The sequence below is a fragment of the Equus przewalskii genome, chromosome X, assembly GCF_037783145.1.
Source record: "Equus przewalskii isolate Varuska chromosome X, EquPr2, whole genome shotgun sequence".
Lineage (NCBI taxonomy): Eukaryota > Metazoa > Chordata > Mammalia > Perissodactyla > Equidae > Equus > Equus przewalskii.
The window spans coordinates 66,851,396-66,866,229 of record NC_091863.1 but is presented as its reverse complement, the minus strand read 5'-3'; the positions used below and the strand labels follow the sequence as shown (position 1 = coordinate 66,866,229).

General features: G+C 34.6%; 1 protein-coding gene across 1 annotated transcript in view; it reads left to right on the top strand.

The window, feature by feature from the left end:
- CHM (CHM Rab escort protein) overlaps positions 1 to 14,834 on the top strand; it is a 157,087-nt gene that overhangs the window by 14,352 nt on the left and 127,901 nt on the right. Inside the window, exon 2 of the mRNA XM_008519568.2 lies at positions 6,037 to 6,103. Coding sequence (XP_008517790.1) covers positions 6,037 to 6,103 — 67 coding nt within the window. The remainder of the gene's footprint in view (positions 1 to 6,036; positions 6,104 to 14,834) is intronic.

Genomic DNA, 14,834 nt, shown 5'->3' with positions numbered 1-14,834 from the left:
CTAGCTGTGACCTGAGTTAAGCGCAGAGTTTTGCCTTCGCATTGCTCAGTCTAGTCATTCTGTACCTAATGTTTCTGCTTTGTTTGCAGCGGTGCAGAAGGATCGTTCATCGGGTTGTTTAAGTAGTAAATGATGTGGCTCTCTAAAAACTTGTTGTACTCACAAGTTTTTTCTTGCCAGTAATTCTACTTCTTTTCCTAAGAAGTTATTCTTTATAAAAAAACATCACAGTAAATTTTCTAGTTCTGTGTAATTTTCTTTCCATTCTGGTCCTCACTGGTTATAAATAACACATGAAATGACTTTCAAGGTAGAAAGCAGGAATCCATTTTGAAATGTTCTATAAAATAAAGAGTGATTTATGGTTTCTTTATGATTTGGGCTGAAAGCACTCGGGCTTTGCCAGGTCATCAAAGTCCTGTCAGGGGAATCTATTATTTATTGTTCGATACGCTGGGAGTGGTGTAAGTACTTTATTTTATGTTTATCTTATGTAAGTATAGTGTTAGGAAAAATCAATTCCAGATACTAATACAGTTTTAGGAATAGATCGGAGAAAACTAACCTAAATATTATAGTTGTAAATGTGAGGTTCAACATTAAGGATTTGGATGAAAGGGGGATTTTGAAAAAGGAAGGAGTAATGATTTCATTCCTGTGAAATAGTTTAGATGAGATTGTTGAAAATATTAATTTCATACCTCTTTGGTGCTGATTTTAGTCTAGCCCCTTCATCTGATAATGACACATCTCTATCTTATCTAGACAAGTTTTGGAAACTTGCAGACAACCAGGACTACACATGTTTGTTATATGATCGTATAACATTTCATAAGCTTCTAATATATTTTTTCTAGCTGCCAACTTTATAACAGAACCTCAACTGAGACGGGCATAATGTAACAAACCTCAGTTTCCCCCATTCCAAACTGTTATGAAATGCTAATTTAATACCTAATATTTACCTGTGTTAGATAAAAATGACTTGCCGGTAAAAGTTGTTGGTCTTGCATCAGAATTACACATTTTTCCTATAATGCTTTGGCAGAGTTCTTTGATACAGCCTCACTAATGAGTTTGATAATCATATTCAATAATGTGATGTGTTTAAATGATATTGTTTGATAAAATTCTATAGTGTACATATAGAAAAGGCTATTTGACATTTTAAAAAACTATTTTAAGTCGTTAGATCTTTGAAGATAATGTAAGTAAATAGTAAACAAGTAAGTTTTTTTCCCCCCTCAAATATGTAATCTTATCAAAGGGATAAGAAGAGAAGGGAAGAGAACCAATATTTATTTATTTATTTTATTTTATTGAGCTAACTTTGGCTTATAACATTATGTAAGTTTCAGGTGTACAACATTATAATTAGACATCTGTGTGTACTACGGCATGTTCACCACCGAAAGTCTCGTTTGCATCCGTTACCGTACAGTTGATCACCTTTACACATTTTGCCCTCCTCCTCCCCCCTTCCCCTCTGGTAACCAATCTATTGTCTACTTCTATGAGTTTTTGTTTTGTTTTCTATATTCTACATATGAGTAAAATTGTATGGTATTTGTCTTTTTCTGTCGGACTTATTTCACTTAGCTTAATACCCTCAAGGTCTATCCATGTTGTTGCAACTGGCAAGATTTCATCTTTTTATGGCTGAATAATATTCCATTGTGTGTGTGTGCCGTATCTTCTTTATCAGTTCATCTTTCTCTGGGCATTTAGGTTTCCCTGTCCTGGCTGTTGTAAATAATGCTGCAATGAACATAGGGGTGCATATTATCTTTTTAAATTAGTGTTTTCATATTCTTTGAATAAATACCCAAAAGTGGAATAGCTGGATCATATGGTAGTTCTATTTGTAATTTTTTGAGGAATCTTCATACTGTTTTCCATAGTGACTGGACTAATTTCCATTCCCACCAACAGTGTACAAGGGTTCCCTTTTCTCCAACACTTGTTATTTCTTGTCTTTTTGATATAGCTGTTCTAATGGGCGTGAGGTGATATTGCTTTGTGGTTTTGATTTGCATTTCCCTAATAATTAGTGATGTTGAACATCTTTTCATGTGCCTGTTGGCCATCTGTATATCTTTGGAAAAATGTCTATTAAGATTCTTTGCACATTTTTTTAATTGGGTTACTTATTTCTTTGTTGTTGAGTTGTATGAGTTCTTTATATATTTTGGATATTAATCCCTTATTGGATGTATGATTTGCAAATATCTTCTCCCATTTGGTAGGTTTCATTTTGTTGATGGTTTCCTTTGCTGTGCTGAAGCTTTTTAGTTTGCTGTAGTCCCTTTTGTTTCCCTTGCTTGAGGAGACATATCCAAAGAGATATGGCTAAGACCAATGTCAAAGAGTATACTGCCTATGTTTTTTTCTAGGAGTTTTATGAGAACCAATATTTATTGAGTGTCAGTGACATGCTAGGAGGCACTGTGTAAGGGTTTTTTTTTTTTTTTATCATTTTGTACCTATTCTTCCCTTCAACCCTTATTATTAACCCCACTTTCCAGTTGAAAACATTATACTTGTATATTTGTATTCACATATTTTACAGTGTGTTTCCCCTGTATTGCTGTGTGATTTGACTCTGATCTAGGTTATCTGTTTCTAACTTACATCTGGCTTTGCCTTGTGGGAAAGACGGTATAATTCAATGTAAGCCTATGTATGTTTCATATACATGCCTCACAAGGATGTTGTGTGAATTTGAGTAATGATTCAGAAGTTCACTTTTTATGGTGCCCAGTGTTAAAAAAGATTTTATTTTGAAATTAATCACGGATTTAAATGCTATTAAAATTGAGCTTATAAATATGAATTTAAACAAAACAAGTGGTTATTTTATTTTGCTTAATTATCAATAAGACCAAAAAGTTTATTAAATTTTCCTAAACAAGAGTTAACCAAAAAACCCTGAAACTTAAAGTTCCAATTATATATGAGTTCATCCTTCATGCTGTGACTAGGGTTGTTTTTCTGAAGCACTGATTTGATCGTGCTGTTCTTCTGGCTACTCCCTGTTCCTTACAGGTTCAAGTTCAGACTCCACACTTTGGCTCCAACCATTCTTTTTGGAGCATTACCTTTTGGTTCTCTCTTCCTTCACCCTTTGCCAGGAATACTCCTTTCCATTTTCCTTTTTTCTTCTTCTACACTCTTCGGTTGGGTTATTACAGATCTTGGAAGACCCAGCTAGTGTACCCTGCTCTCTTCACAGCTTTAACTCCTCTCTACAAAGGAAATGCTTCTTTCCATTGTGTTTCTCTAGCAGTTTTAATTGCATTTATTATTTTAATCCCTTTAAATTCTTGTTCTTTACACTCTGAGCTCTTTTCGGCTAAGAATTGTCTTAATCTTATCTTTTTTTTTCTTACCACCTATCACAGTCTGTTTCATCCCTCTCTCCCTCTTCCCTTTCCCCATTTTCTCTTTCTCCAAATATTTATAGAGAATTACTACGTGCCTCCTCTGTTCAAGGAACTCAGTGTTTATTGAATGAGTGGGAAGAAATATGAAATCCTGGCCAAGAAGACATTACTAACTGTATTATTAGTCTGTTATTTTAATCATTCTAAGCATGAAGATAATAGGCCCTGGCCATTTAACATAGGAATAGCCTATCAGTTTCACAAAGTTGTGGGATGTCTGGATGAAAGTATTAAGGGAAAACACAAATGATAGTCATTTTGGTTTTATGTAATTTGGTCTTAAATCATGTTCACTATTGAAATCCATCCTTGTCTTTGCTTTGTCAGCAGAGACATGACTCCTGACAGTGTTGATTGCAGCTATGGAAATAACCACATATGTATTTGCTTATCCAAAATAACAGCTTATTTGGGCCAAACAGAAGAGTGATTTTATTATTTGCCAGTGGAGTTGGCATCTGGTAAAAATAGGTGCATGTTTCGAGTAGTATTTAGATGAAAGTCTAGTGCTTCTAAAATATCTTTATGAAGAATAATAAAAGTAGATAGTGCTTATAGAGCCAATACCCTGTACTAACAACTGAACAATCCTATGAGGTAGATGGTGGTATTCCCATTGATGGATCAAGAAACAAAGACTTGGAGAAGTCAAGTGACTTGTCTGAGGTCACACAGCTAGTTAAGCAGCAAAACTAAGACGAAACCTAGGTCTGTCTGATTGACACCATACCGATTTCGTTACATTGCTGTCCTGCCCTTAAATCCTCATTCTCAGACTCATGTCCAAGTTGGAGAGAGTGAATTTATGTGGTATTTTGAATTTGAGATACCAAATTACTGAATTACTTGATCTTTGGCGAGTTGTTTAACCGTTCTCATCCCATTTCTCATATGGATAATACTGCCTGCCTTCCAGGATTATAATGTGGATTAAATGAGATGACGGATGTAAAAAGACATTGTGAACCATAATGGCCTATGCTAATGTTTGGTGGTATTATTAATGCTGTCGTTATTACATGCTTTAACATACTAATTCTGTTTCCTGAATATTTCTTTACTGTTGTCCTTTTTAACTGAGCTGCTTAACAGCTTTTAAAGTACCATAGTGACTGCATTTCATGAATAAGAAAAGTTATTTCTTTAGGTGTAAAAAGTTCAGATAGTTTTAAGATAAAAAATATTAGAACAACATAGTTTTAACTTTTTGAAAAAGTAAGTGTGCTTAACTATTTAAAACTTTCTCCTATTTCCTTCCACACCACAAATTCTCACTTTGTTTTTATTTGAATTGTATCCAGAGTTAAGGTTGAAACTTTATGATGGCTTATTTCCAATAATTGATATTTAATGGCTATATTCAGTACATTCGGTCAGAACAACTTTTTTGAACCAAACATTATATACCCACAGTGTTCACCACTGGAAAACTCTAGTTCTTCCGTGAATGCAGCTGGAGCTTGTGTTTAATGTGGTTTTTAACTGGAGATTGACTATGTCAATTGCTTCCACATGGGTATTGCTTTTTGCATAAAGGAGATAACTGTTCCCTTTTCTTGAAATCCATGATGCTTAGTGTGTAGTTTAAACCCTTGCCAAAAGAATGGTGCTGTTTCTTTTCTGTTAGGTAAAAATCCAAGTGGCTCAGGGCGTTTTATTGTAGTGAGTCAGTAGTAGCCCTATAGAATTGCATCAAACTTTCAAAACATGCTTTGTTCGTCTGACTGATAGAAAAGATTTAATAGCCTCTATTGAAATGGTAGATCTCACGATAAAAAGTTATAGAAGAGTCTTGAACTTACAATATAAGGTATTGACTAGCCGATGTAGCAGAACACCTGAATTTTTTTTATTATACAGTCATTATCTTTGATTAAAACAATTTTTTTTGCTGGTACTGGTCATAGTAATATATTTCCTCTTATGATAACCAGCTTTATGGTGGGGCTCAATTTAATTCCCAAACAGTAATGTCCTTTTCAAACTTCTGTGTTAACCAGAAAGTAAAATCATATAGCTTGTGAATGGCCTCTTTTTAAACTAGCTAACCTAGCGGCTTAAATTCAAAGATGTGTGCCGTTCCCGCTTAGAGACGCTGTGGCTTTGGAGTTATATTTGAGTTCCAATTTCAACTCTAAAACTTTTGTTTTAAAGCATTGGGCAGCAAGTCAACATATTTGCACCCTAGTGTCATCTTCGTCTCTAAAATGTGTGTGCAGATGCTTCTCTCTCACTGCAGTGGGGAGAGTCAGATGAGCTAGTGTGTGAATGTGTTGTTCAAATGACTAAATAACAAAGTGCTGTAGGAACAATATTTTGGCAGTTGCTCATTTATGGTAATTTGCAGGTCAAAAGAACTTAAGTACTTGATTTTTAAAAATATCTCTTCCACATAGTAAAATTTTCAGTATTAGTAGGATCTGTTTAAGAAAACATCCAGTGGTATAATAATATAAACTTTATGATTTTGAATACAAGGATGAGTCTCTTTTGTTAAACTCTTCTATACAGCGATGGCATGAATTGAACATTTTGTGTACTCTATATATATATATTTCTACATTCTAAATGATATAGGTGTGTGTTTTTATAGGTTTGCCTGAATCCATCATTGCGGCTGCATGTTCAAGAAGTGGCCAGAGGGTTCTGCATGTTGATTCGTAAGTTTATCAATGGTAGCATTTACTACTTCCTAAATATCTCTATACATAATTAAAATTTAAATATATGTGTGTGTGTATATATATGTGTATATGTATGTCATATATAAACTTTTTAAGTTAAAAAATGATTGGAATTGTTTAATTTTCACCAGAAATATGTGAACTATGTAGCATACAAGTTTTACTATTATACTATGTGAAACAGTGATGTTTCCTTTGAGAATAAGCCAATTATTATGTACCATAATTTTATTTTTCACAAGTGGTTTTTGTTTTTGTTTTTGTTTTTTTTGCAAAGGAAGAGTGGCCCTGAGCTAACATCTGTTGCCAATCTTCCTCTTATTGCTTGAGGAAGATTGGCCCTGAGCTAACATCTGTGCCAGTCTTCCTGTGTTTTGTATGTGGGATGCCACCACGGCATGACTTGATGAGTGGTGTGTAGGTCCGTGTCCAGGATCTGAACCTGTGAAGCCAGGGCTGCTGAAGCTGAGCACACGAACTTAACCGCGACACCACTGGGCCGGCCCCATGATTTTGTTTTTTAAATGATAAATAATTCTCCAAGATGCTTGGAACCCTCACACCTGCCCTTTTTCTTAAATATATGTGTGTGGGTGTATACAACCTGTATGCTGTTGTATTTAGGCTTCATGTTTGATTGTTGAAAAATTTAGTTAATAGATTTAGAGTATTTGGTTTTTAAGAAATTCATCAAAATTTAAAGTCTTAGAAAAAATTTAACTAAGAAAAATATCTAGAGTTTTGTTTTCCCCCTTTTCCCGTAAATGTGATGATAAAAAAGAAGTTCTTGGAACATTCAAGTTTACAATAAAGCAGAGCTTAAATCTCGCCATTCCTGCTTCCTCCGGAAACATACCCCTAACTTGCCACCTGTCTAATGGTTTTGATCATTGTATCTTGGCACTTGAATTGTTCATTAAATAGGAGTGAAAAAGAAACAAGAAATGGACTTCATATTTTCTGTTAGATGTTAACCACATTGTTTCTCAGAATGCCAGAATAGAAAGAATAACTAGATTCATTATTATTTGTAGTGCCTTCTAATATATTATTATCCTGTTGTAAATATGTAGGAATTCAAAAAGTAGTGTTAGTTCATTTACATTTAACCCTTTCTAAATTTATTTTGAAAGCACATTAACTCCTCAGTTATTGGATGAAATTTCTAAATCAAATTAGTTTTAGTTTTCGAATAAGTTCTGCCCTTGGAATATTTTTTTTACTATTGTATGCGTAACTGCTTGTGTGTTAATGTCTTAATTTAGTTTTTTTGACATATTGTTGATTCACCTGCTGAAAAATCTGCCACCTTGAAAGCCCAGGTACTGGGCCAGTTTGCTTTAAGAGGCTTAATAAAAACATTAATTCCAATTTATTTTCACTAACACTAATTGACCTAAAATTGAAAATAAAGTGATTTGTTGTGCTCGCCCTATGTGTTACTCATATCAGTCTTCTTTACACGTTCTGTAATTTAATTCCCATTGCAGCCCAGTGAGGTAGGTGGTGTTACCCCAATCTAACAAATGGCGACTGTGGGTAATTTTTCTAACTTTACCCAGCTAGTGCATGTCTAACTTTAAATTCGAATTTATTTTGTGTTTTCTTATTCTAAAACCTGAGGTCTTCCCAGAATGAAGAGTATTTTAGAAATCACAGAAGGTTTACTGATATTCAAAAATAAATTTTGATTTGGAATATAAGAAGCTAAATCTTATTTTGATAAATAGTGAATCAAGTAGAAAGGCTTGATAATGTGGGTGCCTTAAGAACTTACAGCTTAATGGAAATAGTATTTCAAAGTGACAAAACTTTTTTCTTCTGTTTTAGATCTTCAGCCTTGGTGGCTTTTGAGAGTTTAGGTGCATCTAGGTATTGATTTATAGGATGTTTTCCTGCTTTGGGCCAGGTTTAAATATTTTCTCATTTTTATTCATTTTAGCATTTAAAGCTCTTCATAGATTCAGTCTTCCTCAGCCCCGTCTTTCATTTCTGTTTTACATGTACACTAGGACCATATTATCTCTGTTCCGTGGACATATCTTCCCATGCTTTTATTAAAAATAACTTGTGAATAGTGGTAAAAGGCACATAACATAAAATTTGCCATTTTAACCATTTTTAAGCATAGAGTTCAGGAGTGTTAAGTATATTCGTGGTGTTGTGCAACACATCTCCAGAACTCTTGATCTTGCAGAACTGAAATTCTCTACCCATTAAACAATAATTCCCTATTCCTTTTGCCTCCAGGCCCTGGCAACCACCATTCTACTTTCTGTCTCCATGAATTTGATTGCTCTGAAAACCTAATATAATTAGAATCATGCAATATTTGTCTTTGTGTGACTGTCCTGTTTCACTCAGTATAATGTCCTCAAGTTGCATCTATTTTGTATCATGTGTCAGAATTTCCTTCCTTTTTCAGACTGAATAATATTCCATTGTCTGTGTATACCACATCCATTCATCTGTGGATAAACATTTGGGTGCTTCCACGTCTTGACTGTAGTGAATAATGCTGCTGTGAACGTGGATGTGCAAATATATCCTCGAGATCCTGCTTTCAATTCTTTTGGATATATACCCAGAATTGGGATTGCTAGATCATATGGTAATTCTATTTTTAATTTTTTGAGGCACTGCCATACTATTTTCCACAGCAGCTGTACCATTTCACATTCCTACCAACTCCCCATGCTCTAGCTCCACTGCGAAGTCGTGTATGGGCTTTTAAGCCAGAATGCCTGGGTTCAAATCCTGATTTCTCCACTTACTAGGCATGTAACCTTTGACAAGTTATGGAATCTTTCTATACCTCAGTTTCTTGATATAAAGGGCATAATAATAGTACTTAATTTATGAGATTGTTAGTAGGATTAAATAAAATAATCTGTAAACCCTCAGTAAATGTTAACTTCAAGTAATACTGCTGCTGCTGTTACTACCTAGATTCAAACAGTGAAGCCAGAGAAAAGAGCGACTAATCGTGCCTGGGAGATTAGTGGAAAGTATCACAGAGATGATATTTCAGCTTAGCCTTGAAGGATGAGTAAGGGTTTATGAGGAGTTACAGCATTCCAGAGAGAGGAAACAGATTGAAAGGGCATGACACGCTAGGTAAATGGGGAGAATTTTATGACTGAGAGATTGGCTCAGTGAGTTGGATTAGTGAGAGTTGAAACTAGAGGTGATGGGAGCCATATTGGTAAGGCCTAGATGCTGCAGTAGGGAGTGTTGATTTTATCCTTAATCCTTATCTTTATTGTCTTTATGTCCTTCCCTCAAACGCATATTCAGTCCTTCAGCATATCCTGTCAGCTCTACTTCCAAGACATAACTCAAATCTAACTAGTTTTCTCTGTCTCCACTCTTTCTTCTGGTTCATTCCACCATCGTTTACCATTGAACTACTCCAAAAATCTCCTAATTTAGTCTCTCTGTTTTCAGTACTGCTCCCAGTATTTAGCCAGTTCATCCTTTCTAACTGCATCACATATGCCTCTCTCCCTTGCTTGCAATGCTCTGCTATATAGCTCTAATTATGGACTCATTTTTTATTCTTAATATTTTTTGTGCCTTTTTTATTCTTTCTTTCTCCTTGATCTCTTTTGCCAGAGATTTATCTATATCATTAGTCTTTTCAAAGAACCAGCTTTTGCTTCGTCGTTTCCTTCTGTGGTATCTTTGTTTTCTATCTAATTAATATTTATGTTTATCTTTATTATTTCCTTCCTTCTGCTTTCTTTGGCTTGAAATCACTCTTGTTCTTTTTCTAGCATCTTGAATTAAATTCTTATTTCTTTATATTTAAGCTTTTCTGTTTATTTGTGATTCTGGTTCCTTCTTGGGATCGCATTAGCTGACTTTCATGAGTATTAAGTATTTTCTAATAGCCATTGTGATTTCTTCTTTGATCCATTAGTTATTTAGAGGTATGTTTTTAAATTTTCAGATACATTTTTTATTTCATTATCTTATTGAATTTATAGTTCCAAACACTCGTGACAAAACATGCAAATGAGGAAGTAAAAACATTCTAGCGTGCCTCCTCTCTTTTCTTGCCTGCACCCCGCTTTCCCTCTCTACCCTGAGTCTCAACTCCTGGAAGCAGCTACTGTTAACCTTTTATATGTCCTACAATATGCTGTTCAGAGGAAGAAGTTTCAGAAAAATATGTAAGTTTTTATCCTGTGTATGTTAGATTCAGTGTAGAAAAAGTGACAAGATACTGAACAGTTCCAACACCAAGGATCCCTTGTGTCGCCTTTTTATATCCGTACCCACCTCCCTCCTCTGCCTCCCCTATTTGTAACCCTGGCAACTACTGATTTGTTTTTTAGCTCTATAATTTTCTCATTTTCAGTATGAAACTGTACAGTATGCAGCTTTTTGTCATTGGCTTTTTTCACTCAGCAAAATGCCCTTGGAGGTTCATCAAGGTTGCTGCATGCATCAATAGTTTGCTCCTTTTTATTGCTGAATAGTATTCCACATTACATATGTGTCATAGTTTGTTTAACCATTCACTTGAAGGGCATTTGGGCCAATTCCAGTTCTCGGCTATTACAGATAAAATTGCTGTGTGAACATTCGTCTATAGGTTTGTGTGTGTGTGTGAACTTAAGTTTTTATTTTTCTGGGATATGCTCCGGAGTACAATTACTGGGTCATGTGGTAATGGCATGCTTAGCTTTTTAAAAAACTGCAAAGTATTTTCCAGAGTGCCTATACTGTTTTACATTCCCAGTAGCAATGTTCAAGTGATCCAGTTTCTCTACATCGTGACCAGTATTTGGTATTGTCAGAGTTTTTGGGGGGGGTGGGGGGATCCTGATTGTTGTGCAGTGATATCTCATTGTGATTTTAATTCACAATTCCTTAATGTCTAATGATGTTGAACATTTTTCGTGTGCTTATTTGCTATCTGTATCTCCTCTTTGATAAAATGTCTTCATGTCTTTAGCCTATTTTCTAATTGGATTGTTTGTTTTGCTATTAAGTTTTGAGAGTTCTTTATACTTTCTAAACAAATATATTTTTTAACTTTATGGTTTTTTTGGTAATTGGTTTCTAATTTAATTACATTACTGTCAGATAATGAGCTCTGCATGATATCAATTATTTGGTATTTTTCAGAATTGCTTGATGGTTTGGAGCTATATGACTCCATGTGGCTTAAAAGCAATATTTTTCAGTATGGAGATTCTTCAAAAAATTAAAAATAGAACTAACTATCATCCAGCTATTCCACTTCTAAGTATTTATCCAAAGAACTTGAAAACACTAATTTGAAAAGATATATGTACCCCGATGTTCATTGCATTCATAGCCAAGACTTGGAAGCAATCTAAGCACCTGTTGATAGATGAACAGATAAAGAAGATATGGTATTTATATACACGCACCCACACACACAGACACACACACACAGTGGAATACTACTCAGCCATGAAAAAGATGAAATCTTGCTATGTGTGACATGGATGGACCTTTGAGGGTATTATACTAAGTGAAATAAGTCAGAGAAAGACAAATACTGTATGATTTCACTTATATGTGAAATCTAAAAAAGAAAACAAATGAACAAAAAAAACAAAAACAAACAAATAGTCACAGAAAATAGATTGGTGGTTACCAGAGAAGGAGGGTTGGGGGAGAGCGAAATGGATGAAGGGGATCAGTTGGATGGATGGATGGTAATTAGACTTACAGTGGTGATCACTATGTAGTGTATACAAATATCGAATTGTAATGTTGCAAACCTGAAATAGTGGTACACCAGTTTTACCACAATAAAAAAGTGAACAGAATTATAAAGAAAAATAAAAATTCCACAATCAGCAGGAAAATTTTAATATACATCTCCATAATTAATAAATTGATCAAATACTAGAAATTCTGAATAGCAAAATAACAAATTTGATCTATTTCCATAGTTAAAGTTTACATTCCCACCAGTGGTGTACGAGGGTTCCCTTTTCTCCACATCCTCTCTAACACTTGTTACTTTTTGTCTTTTTGATAATAACCATTCTAACAGATGTGAGGTCATAGCTCATTGTGGTTTTGATTTGTATTTCCTTGGTAATTAGTGATGTTGAACATTTTTCCATGTGCCTCTTAGCCATCTGTGTGTCTTTGGAAAAACATCTATTCAGAGCCTCTGCCCATTTTTAATCAGGTTGTTTGTTTTGTTCTTGTATTAGTTCCTTATATATTTTGGATATTAACCCCTTATTGGATATAAGATTTGCAAATATCTTTTCCCATTTAGTAGGTTGCCGTTTTTTTTATTGGTTTCCTTTGCTGTGCAGAAGCTGTTTAGTTTGATGTTGTCACATTTGTTTATTTTTGCTTTTGTTTCCCTTGCTCTTGAAATCACATCCAGAAAAAAACATTGCTAAGATTGATGTCAAGGAGCATATTGCCTATCCTTTCTTCTAGAAATTTTATGGTTTCAGGTCTCACATTCAAGTCTTTAATCCATTTTGAGTTAATTTTTGTATATGTTGTAAGATAGTGGTCTAGTTTCATTCTTTTGCATGGGGTTGTCCAGTTTTCCCAGCACAATTTATTGAAGAGACTGTCTTTTCCCTATTGTATGTTCTTGGTTCCTTGGTCATAAATTAATTGTCCATTTACATGTGGGTTCATTTCTTGGCTCTCAGTTCTGTTCTGTTGATCTGTGTGTCTGTTTTTATGCCTAATTCTTTTAATTTTTGCTCTATGTATTCTGAGTGTATATTCAGAGACATATAGATTTAGAATTATATCCTTATGTACTTGCCTTCTGTTTTTCCTGAGAATGCTTTTTTGCCTTAAATTCTGTTTTGTATGATATTACATAGTGATATCAGATTTCTTTGTTTTTCCCCAAATGTATCTTTTCTGCCCTTTTACTTTTAATCTTTTTGTACCTCTTTGTTATAGATTGCCTCTTGCAAATAGCATGTAAGTAGATTTTATTGACTTAATTCAATTTGTCAATCTGTCTTTTAAATGAATTTGGTCCATTTACATTTACTGTGATTCACTAATATTTGGATATATTTCTACCATCTTACGTGCTTTCTCTGTACCCTCCCTTTTCTTGGCTTTTTTCTCTCACCTTTCTACCTTTTATTGAATAGACAGAGGTATGTTTATACCCTTTTTCCCTCCCCACAACTAGTTTGGAGTTATAAATGAAATTTCTATTTATTTTAGAATAGAACCTTAAACAGTTTTAGAACCTTAAAGTTTTCATATATATATTCAAATTAAATTCCAAAACTAATCAAAGTATTTACTCTTGGCAAGCAATACAAGGGCCACCCCTCTCATGTTTGTTATTATGTAGCATTTTGGTGATACTTTGATCTTATACCCCTTTTGGTTATTGTTGTTATTACTTTATTTTTTTTCAGTCAGTGCTTATCTAGATTTCCCTACATCTTTACCAGTTTCTTTGCTTACTCTTCATTCTGGGGCCAATATCCTGCTTCCTGCATTTCAACCTAAATCTGTTAGTGGTGAGCTCTGTCTTTGTCTTTTGATGCCTTTATTTCACTCTCAATCTCAAATTTTAGTTTAGTTGGTTCTGTGATTGCACGTTGAGAGTGATTTTCTTTCAGCACTTCTTTCTCTGACTTGTTTTGTTACTGTTGAGAAATGTCATTCTTTTGTAGATGAATTCTCTTTTCTGATTGCTTTAATATTCTCCTGTTTTTCTTTATAGTTATAGTCTTACTCTTATCTGTCTAGGTGTGGATTTTATTTCTTTTTATCCTGTTCAGAACTTGTTTTACTTCTTGAAATCAAATGATTTATGCCTTTTATTGGTGGGATAATTCTGAACTGTTTCTTTAAACATTACCTCTTTCTTAGTGTTTCTTTTGGAAATTCTCTTATATTTTGGACTTTCTCATTCTATCTTTTATGCTTGTTAATGTCTCTTTCTTATTTTTCATCTTTTTACCTTTGATACTGCATTCTGGGTAGTTTCCTCAGCTTTATCTTCTAGTTCTGGGATTCCAAGCTATGGCCCACAGGTCAGCTATTTATTTTTGTAAATAAAGTCTTATTAGAACCATGCTTATGACAAATAAAAATGGCAAGTAATAGGATATATTGGAGTATATGAGGAAGCCATTTTGTGTAAACCTAATTCGGCCTGACCTTGTCTTTCCAAAAGGGCCTGACTGAGGCCGTTGAGCATGCATTGTATATCTGCTTTAGAGATTCCCTATGGTAAGAGCAAAGGCCCTTGAGATAAAGGTGCAACTTCTCTCCCCTTCCCAACGTTGGCATCTCCTTAAAGATTAAACATCTTTCTTTAGGCTGGAAACTGATTGCAGCGCTCATATGTGACTGCCCAGCTTGAGGCAATGGACCTGCCACCCTGTGGGGTTCACTGAGACAGCAGGCCTATCTGCCGTTTCCATCAATCGCTGTGCTGACAGAGCAGCCTCGTGACTATTGTAAAAGGGACATTTCAATCATATGTGAAGCATACTCTTTGAGGGTATATAACCACCCTGTGTACCCCCACCTCTTTGGAGTGCTCTGTTACTTTGTGGAAAGACTCTCCTGGGTTATAATCCTAAGATTTAAGCTCAGAATAAACTCACCCAAATTTTCATTTATAGATTGGTTATGGATTATTTTCGTTGACACTTATATATTTATACATAGACATGTTTACATATCGACTATGGCTGCTTTCACA